This window comes from Sus scrofa, chromosome 17 (genome assembly GCF_054392235.1).
Source record: "Sus scrofa isolate SSC_HxYL_T2T_F1_AM1 chromosome 17, Sscrofa_HxYL_maternal_Yorkshire_Landrace_v2.0, whole genome shotgun sequence".
NCBI classification, from domain to species: domain Eukaryota; kingdom Metazoa; phylum Chordata; class Mammalia; order Artiodactyla; family Suidae; genus Sus; species Sus scrofa.
In genome coordinates, this window is record NC_139399.1 from 52595559 (window position 1) to 52610145 (window position 14587).

A 14587-nucleotide genomic window follows, 5' to 3' on the forward strand; every position below is an offset into this window, starting at 1 on the left:
AGATGTCTCTGTATTTATGGCTGCCCCTGGTGAGTTTGCCACCTGCTGTATCATGTGGTTCCATTTTACACCTGCTTTTCTTAAAGATTATCTTCCCTCATGCCCTTCCACCAATATATCATATTCTAATATCGAAGGGATTGATGAACATGTCATGGGAATCTTGTTATATGGGCCAAATTATACAGACTTTGCTCAAATGATATTTAAACTTGACCTTTTTAAGTTCCCTCATCCTTTTCACTTTTTCCTGTACATCAACCGCCATCCCCAAGCCCTTCATACACTGAGTTTAGTTTTATTATTAATCTCTGGGCTTTCTCTATAATACCTTTCTTGATATTTAGCAATCAAAGCATCCCAGCTAATCCCACAGGGAGACAAGCAAGCTCAAGTTTAGGCAACCGTGCTCTGCTTTATTTCCAATACTTTCTTGGATCGCGCGATGACTAATTTTTTTAAATTGCTGACTACCTCCCCCACACCTCAGAATAGTGCTTCCTTCGATAAATCTGGTTGATAATGGACTACTTGAGAAGGATTATTCCATCATTCTTCCAAGTGACATCACCTAGGATGTTTCTCAAGTAATAAATAAATTGCCTCAATTCATCATATGACAGTAATTGCTTTTAGCCAAGATTTAACTCAAACGTCAATGTCAAGTAGCTGGAAAACACTACAGAGACTCGAGTTTTTCAAAGATAGCTCTACCCTTGCTGGGGAAAACCATTTAATAAGTCTTGAGTTAAGTGTAAAGAAGATACAGATGTCTAAATATCCCAGACTCCCTCAATATTACCCAGCCAGTCCTAAGAGGTTGCAATTGACTTCGTCACAACCTATACAACTAAAACTGCTAAATATCACTGACCAAGGTCGCCCTTCTTCTTTTTTTTTTTTTTTTCAGCCTTAAATGGAGGTGAGCACCCTGTAAGATGGGAATAGCTTTAATTGATTATTTGAAAGCACTTCGGCTACTCAAATACATTGTTCCTCAAGTGCCGATTCTGCTTGGTCCTGTGTGTCTCTGGAATCTGTGTTTCTAAGCGGGCCTTGTCTGACACAGCAGATGCTCTGTGTAGGTCAAATTCTAATGCAGTCATGTTACACAAGGTAGGAAAGTGGCTATATAAGATCCTTATGGTGAATCTCTTCTGGGTGCATGTAAACTCCTTTATTCTCAGAATTTTATATGCATTTGGAATTCAGCTTCATAGACCTAACAGCAGCCATGCCCAACTGATGCCAGCCCTTGTCATTACTGACAGATCTCTTGGAAGGCATGCCCTTTCAAGGGCTTTACCACTGGTGGTCTCAAAGTCCTTTCTTTCTTCCTCCTGGTCTAGCCACCTAGCTGCTCCCTCTTGCACTCAAGGAAGGCCTAGAGTATGAGTGCTGGACCCCAGCCTATGACCACACTAGGACCATATGGGATGGCTAGAGCTGGGGGTGACAGTAAGAAGCCAGAGATGGGTGCACTGTGTAAACTAGCTTAGGTGTCAGGCTAGTTAGGGTTAAAGATATAGCACAGGGAACTATATCTAGTCATTTGTGATGGAAGATAATGTGAGAGAAATAATGTATATATATATGTATGGTTGGGTCATTTTGCTGAACAGGAGAAATTGACAGAACATTGTAAATCAACTATAATGAAAAATTTTTAAAAATTGGGATGTGGCTGAAGTTGGGGTCAAAAATGGAAGGAGGGACCAGGAGCCAGCCCATGGCTGGGGTTTAGGAATGTCTATTGGTCAGTCTGCACCCATGGTGAGAGGTCAGCCAACGCTTAAAGCTGTGCTTGGACCTTGGCCAGAAATAAAATTTCACCCATGGTCACAGAACTGGACAAAGCTAAGTGACCTCCAAAGGGACTAGACCTGTTCAACCGCTGGCCACAGTGGAAAAGTTCCAGACGTTGCCTGATGTGAGTGGTGCTGGGACCATAACGATGACAGTGGGTACAGCAATGTGCCGGACATGTGGAGTGAGTAGGAAAGCATCTTGCTGTCTGAGAAATCAGCACGCAGTGGGAGAGAGAAGCTGAAAGTCAAAGCTCAGTGCGATGGGTGCTAACACAGATGAAATACAGAGAAGAGCACTTATGACTAGACTGCACACTCGATTTCATATGTCATCAGTGGTGTGGGACACACCCTGGACATCCCAGAGACCACCCACGGCCTCCTCCCCATCTTCCCTGGCTCCCTGTGGTCCAGAGGCCTGTCCTGCTGATGAGGATGAGGAGGCTGGGCCAGCTCGGTGCAACAATCCTGGCTCCCTCCCTGCAGACAGTCCTGGCTCCCTGCCTGCAGAACTTGTGCATTGAGCCTGGAGCCCAGGGGGCTCAAAGCCGCTTAGCTGCGGGAGAGAGGTACACCAGAGCCCGCATTGGGGATTAAGGATTTAGTCTGAAGAGCAGATGCAAGAGAGGAGAACACACACTCTGCCGGATGCCCTGCGGCAAAGTGATAGTCCCTTTAGACTTTCTCAGGCAGCCAGCGTGAGAGAGCAAACTGTCACACCGAATGGACTGTTACTTCTTCCCACGGAGTTCAGAGCCGTCCTGGGCAGCTGTAGAACAAGGGAAGCCTTCTCGGGAGCAGTCAGTATGGACATGAGCACAAAGGGATGGCCTGCAAGTCAAACGGTGGCTGGACAGCGAGAACAGCTTGCTTGGTGAGGCAGAGGCCAAGGCCAGGGCGTGGCCAGCAGCAGATGCTAAGATTCCTCAAATGCAGGAGGCAGAGACCAGAAAGGGGAGGTTCAGAGCCACAGAGCAGAGACCAGCTGTGCACCAGATGCAGAATGCGGCCAACCAACACAGAGACCCTGCACTGGGGACAGGGGGGGCCAAAGAAGAGTCTATGGGATGAATTTGCTGAGATTCTCTGGCAGCTCTTGGTCTCGGTCTCCCTGAGGTCCATTCACGGTGAAGGCACAGTTCTGCTATAGAAGGTGGACCCCTCCCCACTTCCCAGTGCTCGCGATCACTGCACTTCCAAGTGTATTAGTTTCCTAGGGCTCTAATCAATGACCACAACCCGGGTGGCTTGAAAAAACAGAAATTTTGAGGCTAGAAGTTTGTAGTGCTGGCAGGGCCATGCTCCCTCTGAGACTAAGTGGAATTCTTCTTGGGCTCTTCCCAGCTTTGGGTGCTGGCTGGCAACCCTTGGCACTCCTTGGCCTGTGGGTGCATCATTCTATCTCCACCTCTGCCGTCACATGGCCCTTCTCCTTATGGGTCTCTGTCTTCACCTGATATTTTCCTCTTTTCCCAAAGACACCAGTCATACTGGATTTAGGTCCACCTTCAGGACTTTGTCTTCATGAATCTATCTGCAAAGACCTTCTTTCTAAACATGATCACCTTCACAGGAACTGGGGGTTAGTGCTGCTTGAACATATCTTTTCAAGGGACGCCATTCAATCCATAACCCAGGTGAGTCATGATACAAGCAGCCTGGAGCTGCACTGCAAGTAGGCAGGAGCGCCTATCATTTCGCTAAGTCAGTCAAACACTAAAGGGCTCAAGGCCAAGTGGAGAGCAGATGGGAAGAGGGGTGGGAGACTCCTGCTAGCTAAAGGGCTGAGCAGAACAGGTGGCTTTCAGAAGGACAGTATGTCCTGCTTTTCTTGCTCTGAACAGCACAGCAAGATGTACCAGAGGCCCAGGGGCCCCTAAAACTCTTACTCAGAAACCTAATCCAGGGAGTTTCCATTGTGGCTCAGTGGGTTACAAACCCAACTAGTATCCACGAGGATGTGGATTTGATCCCTGGCCCCACTCAGTGGGTTAAGGATCGGACACTGCCGTGAGCTGCAGTGTAGGTCACAGATGTGGCTTGGATCTGGCATTGCTATGGCTAGGGCATAGGCTGGCAGCTGCAGTTCCAATTCAACCCCTAGCCTGGGAACTTCCATATGCCTTAGGTGCAGCTTTAAAAAGAAAAAAAGAAAGAAAGAAACCTAATCCAATTATTTCCAACTGATTTCAGCCCTATTGATCCCCTAGGGGGTGATCACAGTACATGCCCCAAAGGGGCAGGAACAGGGAGGAAGAGCAAGCAAGGATTTGCTCGGGCCGGGGCAGCTCTGCCCAGATCATGCCTCCGGAGCATGAAGCTTACAGCATGAATCAGGGCACCTGGAAAGGAGAGAAGGCTCGTGGGAGGGAGCGGGAAATCTATAGGAGGGATTAGTGAAAGCATGAGCGGGATCAGTGGGAACATGCAGCACGGAATTCAGATTAGTGCAACGCAGCTGAGTGAGGGTAATAAAACCAGCAGCGGGAGACGCATCGATTGTTGAGATCCCAGCCAAATCCACCATGAACATGTTTGCTTTCTTCTAGCCTCTGCCCCTTGGCTTTGGGAAGCAGAAACATTGAATTGCTGTGTTCTCTACTAAAAGTTGATCTCTCTCCCCCCTCCCCAAAGGACGGCTAGAAAAGCAGCTCTGCTATTAGAAGATGAACGAGGGAAGAAGATGAGGTTCAGACTGTGTGCGGGGTCTGTTCTTGCTCACACAGACACAGGCAGAGTCCCGGGAAAGGTCTCTCCTGGGATGCCCCGGCTTGCTGCCCACCCCACCCCAGCCCCACCTCTCCTGGGCCAGCACCATGTGGGCTCAGGCTGCATTCTCAGGGCTGGACCAGCAGATTTGGGGGAAAGACTATTCAAAGACCTGGAGAATCAGTCTCCGGAAGCTTGGAGATGGGGCTGCATGGAGTTCAAATAGTAGATTGAAAACTAGTGCTCGGTGATGCTCAATAAACCTAACAAAGTGGTAGATGATGAGCCCTGTGATGTGCTTGAATCATCACAGATGGAGACGGGGGTGGGGGAGGTGGCACACCATGTCTGGCACATGCTCCATCAGTGCTAACTACCTGCTCATTTATTGGTCCACTTGTGCATGGGGCCAGGTGAACGACCACTGTGTATGTGCTGGGCACAGGGTCAGAGGTGACAGAAACCAAACAGTTCCAAGACATGTGCTTGTAACAAGGATGTGTGCCCTGTTTGAGAGGAACCCTCACTTAGGGCTGAGGGGGGTCCTTTGTGCCCACTGGCCTGGCCAGCTGACCATCTTCTTTAGATGCAGCCTGAGACAGCGGGGATCTGGGAAGGCTTTGCAAAGACTCTGCTGTCTGAATTTGACCCCAGAGGGTGAGTCAGGTGGGCCATGGAGGAAGAGAGCATCCCGCAAATGGAACAGAGTGTGAGAAGGCAGGTCCTGTGTATATAACCAGGGTGAGGGTGGCACTGAGCACAAGGAGGAAATAAAGTGGGGAAGATGGAGAAAGGACACTGACTAGAGAGTCAAGAGTCTTTGATTTAGGCTAATTGTCCCAGAGCACTAAGGGAGCCTTGGGAGCATTTTAATCTTATTTTGGGGTGGTCACTTGGCTTTAGCAGAGCATACCCTAGAAGGTACCATGGTGATAGGGAGACCAGTTTGGATGATAGGGTGACAGCAGGGAGACAAATCTGACCAAGACTATGAATCTCAAACAGAGCAGCAGCAGTGAGGAAGAAGGGAGGGGTTCAAGAGAGATTTGGAGGCAGTACTGGTCAGTTGGAGTAACTAACTGAATACTGAGGATGGGAAGAGAGAGGTCAAGGTTGACACTGGCAGTTTGGAGAAGTTGGAGACCAATTTCATGGCAGTTTGGAGAGAAGATTGGAGACTGATTTCTCCTTGGTCTCAGGAGCCTGTCCCAAGAAAGCAAAAGATATAGTGAGAGCCTCAGTCAGACATGCTCTGTGTTCAGATGCTTGCTTTACAGAACACATAAACATTCACCTGCTGAGCACCCCGTAGGGGTTGGGACACCCCAGAAAGATGCCTTCCTCTTCTGCACTGTCTATTGATTCTATTGGGAGACTAGTAACAAGAGCTGGCAGCCAAGATGATGAACTAAGAGCCTTGTGCCTGTCAGGCTGTGAACACCTATTGTAAGACTATTGACGAAGGTGACATTCTGGTGCACTTGACTAAGTATGAGACTCCTTCCCCACTCTGGAGAGTCTGCCTGCAGCCACCTGAGCAGCCAAACGGAAGAACTGAGGAGGGTCTGCAGGGACCGCCTGGCTCCTGACTGTCACCTGCCTCCCTGACCTCCAGCTGTGGTCCCTGCTCCTTGTCTGCAGGAATAGCCCTGGACTGCACTCTGGGACCAACAGAAGCCTTGGTCCAGGGGAAGTGGAGGATGCCCAGGTCAAGAGGACTTCAGGATTGCATGGCCTCATTCTCCATCCTGCTCTTGCTTTGGATCATCTCTGCAGCTGCGGTCCCCACCATGCTGCTGTGCCCTGCCCCTACTTTGCATATCCCAATTCCTTAATGAGCCCTGATTTGTGAATCCTGCTGGGCACTTTAGGTGCCTCAGGCTCAGGGATCTGCTGGATTCTTACCCCTCAGGCCCACCCTGTCTCATGTTTCTCGGGAACCACAGTTCTGGCCCAGCCATCTGCCTAAATGTCACCACTGGCCAGTGTGCCTTCTTCCTTCCTCTCTGGACTCAGTTTCCACATCTGTAAGGTGGGTTTAGGATAATAATGACAGCACAAGTCTAAGTGCATTTCTCATGTATTCTTCTCAACAACTATACTAATAATTTATTAGTATCTGAATGTTGTAGATGAGGAAATGGGACAAACTGTGTAAGTTCCCTGGGGCTCAAAGTCCCACAGCTGGTACACTATGTAGTTTTTGAGGCACAGTCCGGAACCATGGTAGTTCTGGGTTCCTGGCACATAATAGGCACTCACTAATATGGGCCAAGGGCATAGAGTATAGCAGGTAAGATTACAGGCTTCCTGGAGACCTGGGTTCAAATCCTGTTTCATCATTTCTGAGTTGTGTTATTTTCTTTCTCCCTCCCTCCCTCCCTCCCTTCCTCTCTCTCTTTCTTTCCTTTTTTTTTTTTTTTTTGTCTTTTTAGGGCTATACCCATGGCATATAGAAATTCCCAGGCTAGGAGCTGAATCAGAGCTGCAGGTGCTAGCCTACACCATTGTCACAGCAACGCCAGATCTGGGCCACATCTACAACAGACACCATGGCTTGTGGCAACATCAGATCCTTAACCCACTGAATGAGGCCAGGAATTGAACCTCATGGACACTAGCTGGGTTCTTCACCTGCTGAGCCACAATGGGAATTCCAGAGCTGTATGAGTTTCAATCACTGGAGCCTCAGTTTCCTGATCGATATAATACAGTTTCCTTATATGTAAAAGGAGAATGATAACGGTACCCCACATAGTAGAGTTGTTGGAAGTTTCAGTACATTCATGATGTGAAACCCTCCGCACCCTCCATGGGATGTTAAGAAGTACATTATGCTTATTTGCTATTTTACTATTCTTTTCATCATCACTTTGGACACCCCTGATGCCACTGTCTCCTAGAGCTGTCACTTCTCTCCAGCCAACCTGGCAGGCTGCACTCCCATTGCCTGCCTTCCACCTCTTTCTGCCAAGCACAGCCCCATCACGCTGGGTGTTCAGGTTTAAGCCTTTCTGGAGAATTTCATCTGCTTCTCCTGCCTTTGGCTCCTGGTCTCACACCATATTGTCAACCCCTGCCAGAAGGCACAGCCTCCCTGGAAGGGTTGCTCACTTCCCAGGGTGCTTCTCTCTCTCTGCTTTCAGCCACCAAGCCCTGTCCCGAAGGCTCATACCCTTTCTACCTGGACCCAAGATTTACAAGACATCCCTGGGAAAGTGGCTTTAGAGGTACTTAGCTGCAAAGCAATCTCAGAGAGAGTATTTGGGCCTCAATTCTGTCACTGGGACAAGGCCCTGATTTAAGGAATTGCCAGGAAAACAACAGAGAGTTTTAACATGAGGTGCCAAGGAAGGATAGGGATGGTAGAGTGGAGCATATCTGACACTCCCTTGAAGCCAGGAGCTGTGCTGGAAATGCATCATTGTTCTCTGCCTCCCCTCGCCATGGCTGAGCCTGGCCGTGCAGGGACTCACACTTATTTCACAGATGAGGAAACCGAGGCTCAGGAAGGCTGAGTGATTTGCCAGAGTCCCCCAGTTTTAAGGTACAGAGCCGGGGCTCCCCAGAAAGACCTGCCCCAAAGCCTTCCTTCTTGGAGAGGATTGAAAATGGGCATTGAGCATGGGCAAGGCACTAAATCTGGGTCAGCACGGAGGTTGGGGCCAGAACAGGGCTGCCTGGCTGACCCTCCCTGCATTCATTCTGCTCTCCCGACTGGATGCTGCCAGCATGCTATTAGGGCTAGTGTCCCACAGCTCCCCCTGGAGGCCTGTCTGAGCTACTGCAGGGGGTGCAGAGAAGAGGCACTCTCTGCTGTTGGTGGGTCTGGGGTCCACTCAGTGCTTCAGGTGAAATGTTCAATAGCTTGTCATTTGTCCCCTGCAGCCTCCAGTCAACCCACCATAGAAAAACATCCAACCCTGGCCATAGAGGTTTTACCTTATTTTTGTCGATGGAAGGACTCTATCCTCTAGATGCCAATAACCCCTCCTACCCAGTTGTGACAACCAAATGCACTTCCAGACATGGTCACATGTCCCCTGGGGAGGGGGATCAAGATGGAATCAAGAGAACTGAACATTTTCTGGGCCTCTACACTCTGTGCATTATACTTCTGTTCACCAACTAGGCCCAAAGATGGTCAAGACATTTTTGGCTCTCCATCTGTGCTGTCCAAGGTGATAGCCACTAAGCTACACGTGGGCCCTGGAAATGTGTCCAGTGTGATGGAGGAACTGAATTTTCAAATTTTTATTTATTTTTTATTTTTATTTTTTTGCTTTTTTAGGGCCGCACCCATGACATACGGAAGTTCCCAGGCCAGGGGCCACACTGGAGCTGCAGCTGCCAGCCTATACCACAGACACAGCAACGTGGGATCTGAGCCACGTCTGTGACCTACATCACAGCTCACGGCAACGCCAGATCCCCAACCTACCAAGTAAGGCCAGGGATTGAACCCCCATCCTCATGGATACTAGTAGGATTCGTTTCCGCTGAACTACAGTGAGAACTCCTCAAATTTATTTTATCTCACCTAATTGAAATGTTACCCCTGAAGCAGTGGGATGTATATTTACTTGTTAAACACAATGATTATCTTCATAGGACTATATGTCATTTCTAACTGGTTAAAATTTAGCATCTGAATTGAGAAGTGCTGCACGTGTAAAATTCACACAAGATTTCAAAGAGTGCTAAAAAAAGAATGTAACATCTTCCATTAGCAATTTTAAAAACTGATTTATGTGTTAATATAATATTTAATATATAATTATAATATATGATAATATATTGTAGACATTGGGTCAAATAAAATTAAAAGTGGAGTTCTTATTGTGGCTCAGCAGGTTAAGACCTGACTAGTATCCAAGAGGATGCAGGTTTGATCCCTGGCCTTGCTCAGTGGGTTAAGAATCTGGTGCTGCTGCAAGCTGTGGTATTGGTTGCAGATGTGGCTATGATCTGGCATTGCTGTGGCTGTGGTGTAGGCCAGCAGCTACAGCTCCGATTCAACCCCTAGCCTGGGAACTTTCATGTGCCACAGGTGCAGCCATAAAAAGAAAAAAAAAAACCTCATTTCATCTGTTACTTTTTACTTTTTAAAATGTGACTCTAGCAGAGAATTACGTACATGACTGAGATTCTATTTCTTTTCTCTCTCTCTCTCTTTTTTTTTTTTTTTTTTTTTTTTTTTGGCTCTTTAGGGCCGCACTTGCAGCATGTGAAAGTTCCCAGGCTAGGGGTTGAATTGGAACTATAGCTGCCAGCTTACACCACAGCCACAGCAATGCTGGATCCAAGCCATGTCTGCAACCTATAACACAGATCATGGCAATGCTGGTTCCTTGACCCACTGAGCGAGGCCAGGGATCGAACCTGCATTTTCATGGTTCCTAGTCCAGTTCGTTAACCACTGAGCCACAAACTCCTGAGATTCTATTTCTATTGGACACTGAAATTCTGGAGGTAACAGGGGGTGCCCTTGCTCCCAGGGACCATGGGGCCATGTCTGGAGATACAGTTTGTTGTCCTAGTTGGGGGATGAAGTGCTCTCAGCATCTAATGGGCCCCTAATGGCTGGGGATTTGCTAAACGTCCTACAATGCATAGGAGAGCCTCCCACAACTAAGAATTTTCTGTCCCCAAATGTCACTAGTGCCAAGGTGGAGAAACCTTACCCTAGAGCATGAAGTCCTTAAAGGAAAAGGCCAGTAGGTCTGAAAGACCTGAAGAGCTAGTGGGAATGATAACTCTTGGTTCTCACCATTAACTCTGGCCAGGGGTGCTGCCCTCCCCGCCTATCCCCATGAAGAGAGTGAAGCCCAGAGAAAAGCTGGGACTTGTCCAGGATCAGCTGGCTAGAAAGCGGCTGAGCCGAGGCTTGAACTCAGCCTCCACTCACTCTGAGAGGCAGCCTGCCCCTGCTCCACAACCAGGGTTCACGGTCCTCTGAGTTGATCCTGATGCAAAAAGAGGCTGCTTGTGCTTCCAGTCAAATATCCCCATCACTCAGACCTGGGCAGTAATTATTATTCACATCAGCCGTTATTGCAACCGCGGGATGAGCATTAACAAAAACACCTTTTGAAAGGGACAGCCTGCTCCGAGAGAAACACTCACAGGTGCCTCACCCATCAAGTGAGGCTGGGAAAGGCGTGGAAATAAATGGAACGCAATGACATTAACCTGTCAGTGAGGGAACATTCAGATACCTCAGAAGGCAAGAGGTAAAACAAATGTGCCTGATGTGGGATTGGTTCTGTTTAAAGAAAACATTATGGGTCTGCTGACTTGAAAGAGAGCCCAGAGAACAATGGCCCAGTGGAAATGGAGCCACTCAGGCTCTGTAAGATTTGGGTTGTTTCTCTGTAAATTGGGTGTGGGCGCCTGGCAAGAGACCTGCCCCTCGCACTGTCATCATGCATCCAGCCACACCTGCCTCCTCCCCGGATGGAAGAGAGGCTGGGAACCTCTCATAGGATGGGACAGGGCACTGGCATCTGGTGAAGGCCTAGTATGCCCTGCTAATGAGCAGGGTACTCTTCAGGGTCACCTAAGGTAAACTTGATCATGACCCTGCCACAGGTGTAACAATTTGCTTTGTAGATGAAATAAAGCTATGTAACTTCCTTAAGGTCACATTACTAGGGAGTGGCTGAGATGACAATCCTAGGGTGTCAGCGGTGATGCCCTGGGCTATAGGGGTTGATGGCAGGGTCAAAGGCAGGGACAGAACTGGCTGTGAAGGCTCATCCCAGGTCTCCTTTCCTGGGCTGGTGCCTCCTGCCCTGCATGACTGTCACCAGGTAAAGGGAAGATACGTCCCCAGGATACAGGCGATGGCTGACTGATATGGTGGTACAGATGCTGGGCCCCTTGCCTCAAAGTGGGGGCTCCTAAGTGACACAGCCCACACTCCAGAGCCCTCTGTGGGCTCAGCTAACACAATCCCTACACCTTTCCTTTTCCCCTTTCCCTGCTCTCTCCTGTCTCCCTTACTTGCTGTCTTTTAAGAATATTCATCCATGAATAATTTTTTTTTTTATGGCCGCACCTGAGGCACATGGAAGTTCCCTGGCCAGGGGTCAAAGCAGAGCTACAGCTGCTGGCCTATGCCACAGCCACAGCCACACTGGATCTGAGCTGTATCTGTGACCCACACCATAACTTGCAGTAATGCTGGACCCTTAACCCACTGAACGAGGCCAGAAATCGAACCCACATCCTCATGGATACTAGTTGGGTTCATTACCACTGAACCACGATGCGAACTCCCCCCACCTCTTTTTTTGACTAATGGCTCTTTTCCCTCTCCTCAAGGCATAGGGATAATGTTTTCTTATAATTGCTCGTCATTGCTCATCATTGTAGACTCAGTGCCTAGAACAGTGCCTGGCACATAGTAGGTACTTTATAAGCATTAGTGGAATGGGTGAATGGATGTGCAGATGGATGGATGGATGGATGGAGGGAGGCAGGGAGGGAGGCAGGGAGGGATGGAAGGATGGCTGGGTGGGTCGGGGGGCTGCCGGTTCTTCTCTGGAGCACCTGGAGGCCTGGAGGGCCCACTCAGCACCGGCTACTCTCGCTCCCCTCCCGCCCTCCCAGGGCTCTGGTGATCACCTGTGGTGAGGAGGCAGAGTGGAGTCCCCGGGGTCACCCGGGCGCTGCCCATTGGTGCTGACCACAAGGAAGCCAGTCCCCAGGCAGCATGCAGAAGAGAAGGAGAGAAAGAAACACACATGAACACGTGCGGTACGGTGAACAAAACGTCAATCTCATGGCTCTGAAGAGCTCACACTACATCATGATCTAACAAAACAGGGCCTGAAATAGACTTTTTAAAAAATGAAATAGGAATAAGAGTCACCATTTATCGAGCACCCACGACATGCCAGGGACTCTGCCAGGTACCTCACTTAGAATATTTTTAAGACGAAGAACAACCAGAAAGGTCAGTATTATTATAAATGAGCCCATTATCTTTCCACCCAGGCATCTTGTCATGGTGCCACCACCGTGTAGCCACTCCCTCTAAAGACCTGGGCATCATCCTTTTCCTCTCCTCTTTACCGACCTCTCGCTTCCCATCCCTGGGCATGCCTTATTAATTCTATTCCAAAAAAGTTCTGGAAGCTTCCCCCTTCTCTCCAATTTCATTGCTACTCCATTCAAGCCACCCTCCTGTTTCCATTGGGTTATTTGAAGCAGATCCCCACTGGTGTCCCCTGCCTCCAGTCTGGGTCCCTTTCAATCCATCCTCCATCCTTCAGTTGCAATGCATCAGTGATCCCATTGAGCTCAGGTAAACGTCAAACCCGTTCACTCAGTTCATAAGCCATCAATGATGACTTCCCTGCCTGTCCCTCCAGCCTCTCCCCTCTCCCACCAAGGCGCACTGTGCTCTGCCTCTAGCATGACAAACTCCTTTCATCATCAACAGCCACCTTCTTGTTGGTAGGCTGGTCACTAGGTGTGGAAATATCCACTTCTTGCCTCTTGACCTTGACGACAACTGTTCATCTGCCAGGTGTTAGTTCAGAACCGCTTCTCTGAAGGGAGTCTCACTATATATGGGTCAGATGCCCCTCCTGTGCCTTCTCATAACACCCTAGTCTTTCCTTCTCAAAGCAGTAATCTCACTGCACTGTAAGCGGCTGCCTCCCCCTCAATTCTGAGTCTCCTTGAAGGCAGTCACTGTGTCTCATTTACGAGTGCCCTGCTGTGGCCTTGCACTGTAGCTGGCCCATAGCAGGCACTCAGGAACACCTGTGCAATAAATGAATGAAGGAAGGAGGGAAGGAAGGATGAATCGGAAAACAGATATAACTTGCTCAAGGTCACAGAACTATGAACTGCATAGGCAGTTAGTCAAACTCTGGTTTGTACAACTTTACTGTTCCTGGCCTTTCAAACACACTGCTTGCCTCTGTAAAGAAAATGGTACACAAAGCAGGAAAGTGTCCTATGCTTGATCAAAGGCTGCATGTTTCTCTAATGATTCATCAACAAAAGCATATAAAGTCCTTACGCAAAAAGGAGCAAGAGGGAGTTCCTGCTGTAGCACAAGGGTGTGGCACTGGCACTCCAGCGGTGTCTCTGGAGTTCTGGGACACAGGTTTGACCCCCAGACTGGCACAGTGGATTGGGGATCTGGTATTGCTGCAAGTGCCGCACAGGTCAAAACTGCGGCTCAGATCTGATCCCTGGCTTGGCCACTCTATATGCCTCAGGGTAGCCAAAAAAAGGAAAAAAATAAAATAAAATGGAGCAAGGAGTAGGACATCCAGACCAATGGATAAACAGGAAATACATAATTTCAACAATTCACAAGAAGGGCAAGCTTTATCCACAGCCATGAAATACTATAAAATGTAACCAACAGTCAACAGTAATCATAATACTCCTTCCTCAAAAGTATGGGGAACTTGACTATTTTCAAACCACATTCTAAGTTCAAGGCCAGAAAACTACGGCTGGTAGGCCAAATCTGGCCACCCCACGAGTGTCTCCTGTGTGCTCACCAGCACAGAATGGTTTTTACAATTTTTCATGGCTGGAAAAAAAAAAAAAAAGAGTAGTATTTTGTGACACATGAACATTATATAAAATTCAAACTTCAGTGTCCATAAATAAAGTTTTATTGGGAAACAGCTGTGGTCATTTTATATGCATTATCTATGGCTGCTTTTGTGCTGCAGTGAAAATGTTGAGTAATTGTGATGGAGATCCTATGGCCTGAAAAACTGAAAATATGTACTATCTGGCCCTTTACAGAAAAGTTTGCCAATGCCTGTTTTAGACAGACATTTTCATGAAATTCCCCCCAACGTTCTGAGGTGGGCAAGAAAAAGACTGTTGGTCTTGCATGTCAGAAAAAGACATGGAAGCTGGAGAGAAGAGGTGACTCATCTGTTCCCATCTGGCCTCTTCGGCAGCCTCCTACCTGATCTTCCACACTCCAGCCTTATCCTTGCCTGTCTCCCTTCTCTGGTCCATTTGCTAAGCTGTAATTAGAGTGACCTTCGTGACAAACACAGCCTGCTTAAGCACCCCCAATGACT

The 14587-nt window shown here is 48.4% G+C and overlaps 1 protein-coding gene across 14 annotated transcripts in view; it reads right to left on the reverse strand.

Moving 5' to 3' along the window:
• PTPRT (protein tyrosine phosphatase receptor type T) overlaps nt 1-14587 on the reverse strand; it is a 1176585-nt gene that overhangs the window by 184209 nt on the left and 977789 nt on the right. For 2 of the 14 annotated variants that reach the window (XM_021078122.2, XM_085003953.1), the window contains exon 14: nt 12147-12203. The exons of the other annotated variants lie outside the window; for them this stretch is intronic. In XM_021078122.2, the coding sequence (XP_020933781.1) occupies nt 12147-12203 (57 nt within the window). The remainder of the gene's footprint in view (nt 1-12146; nt 12204-14587) is intronic. 14 annotated transcript variants of the gene reach the window in all.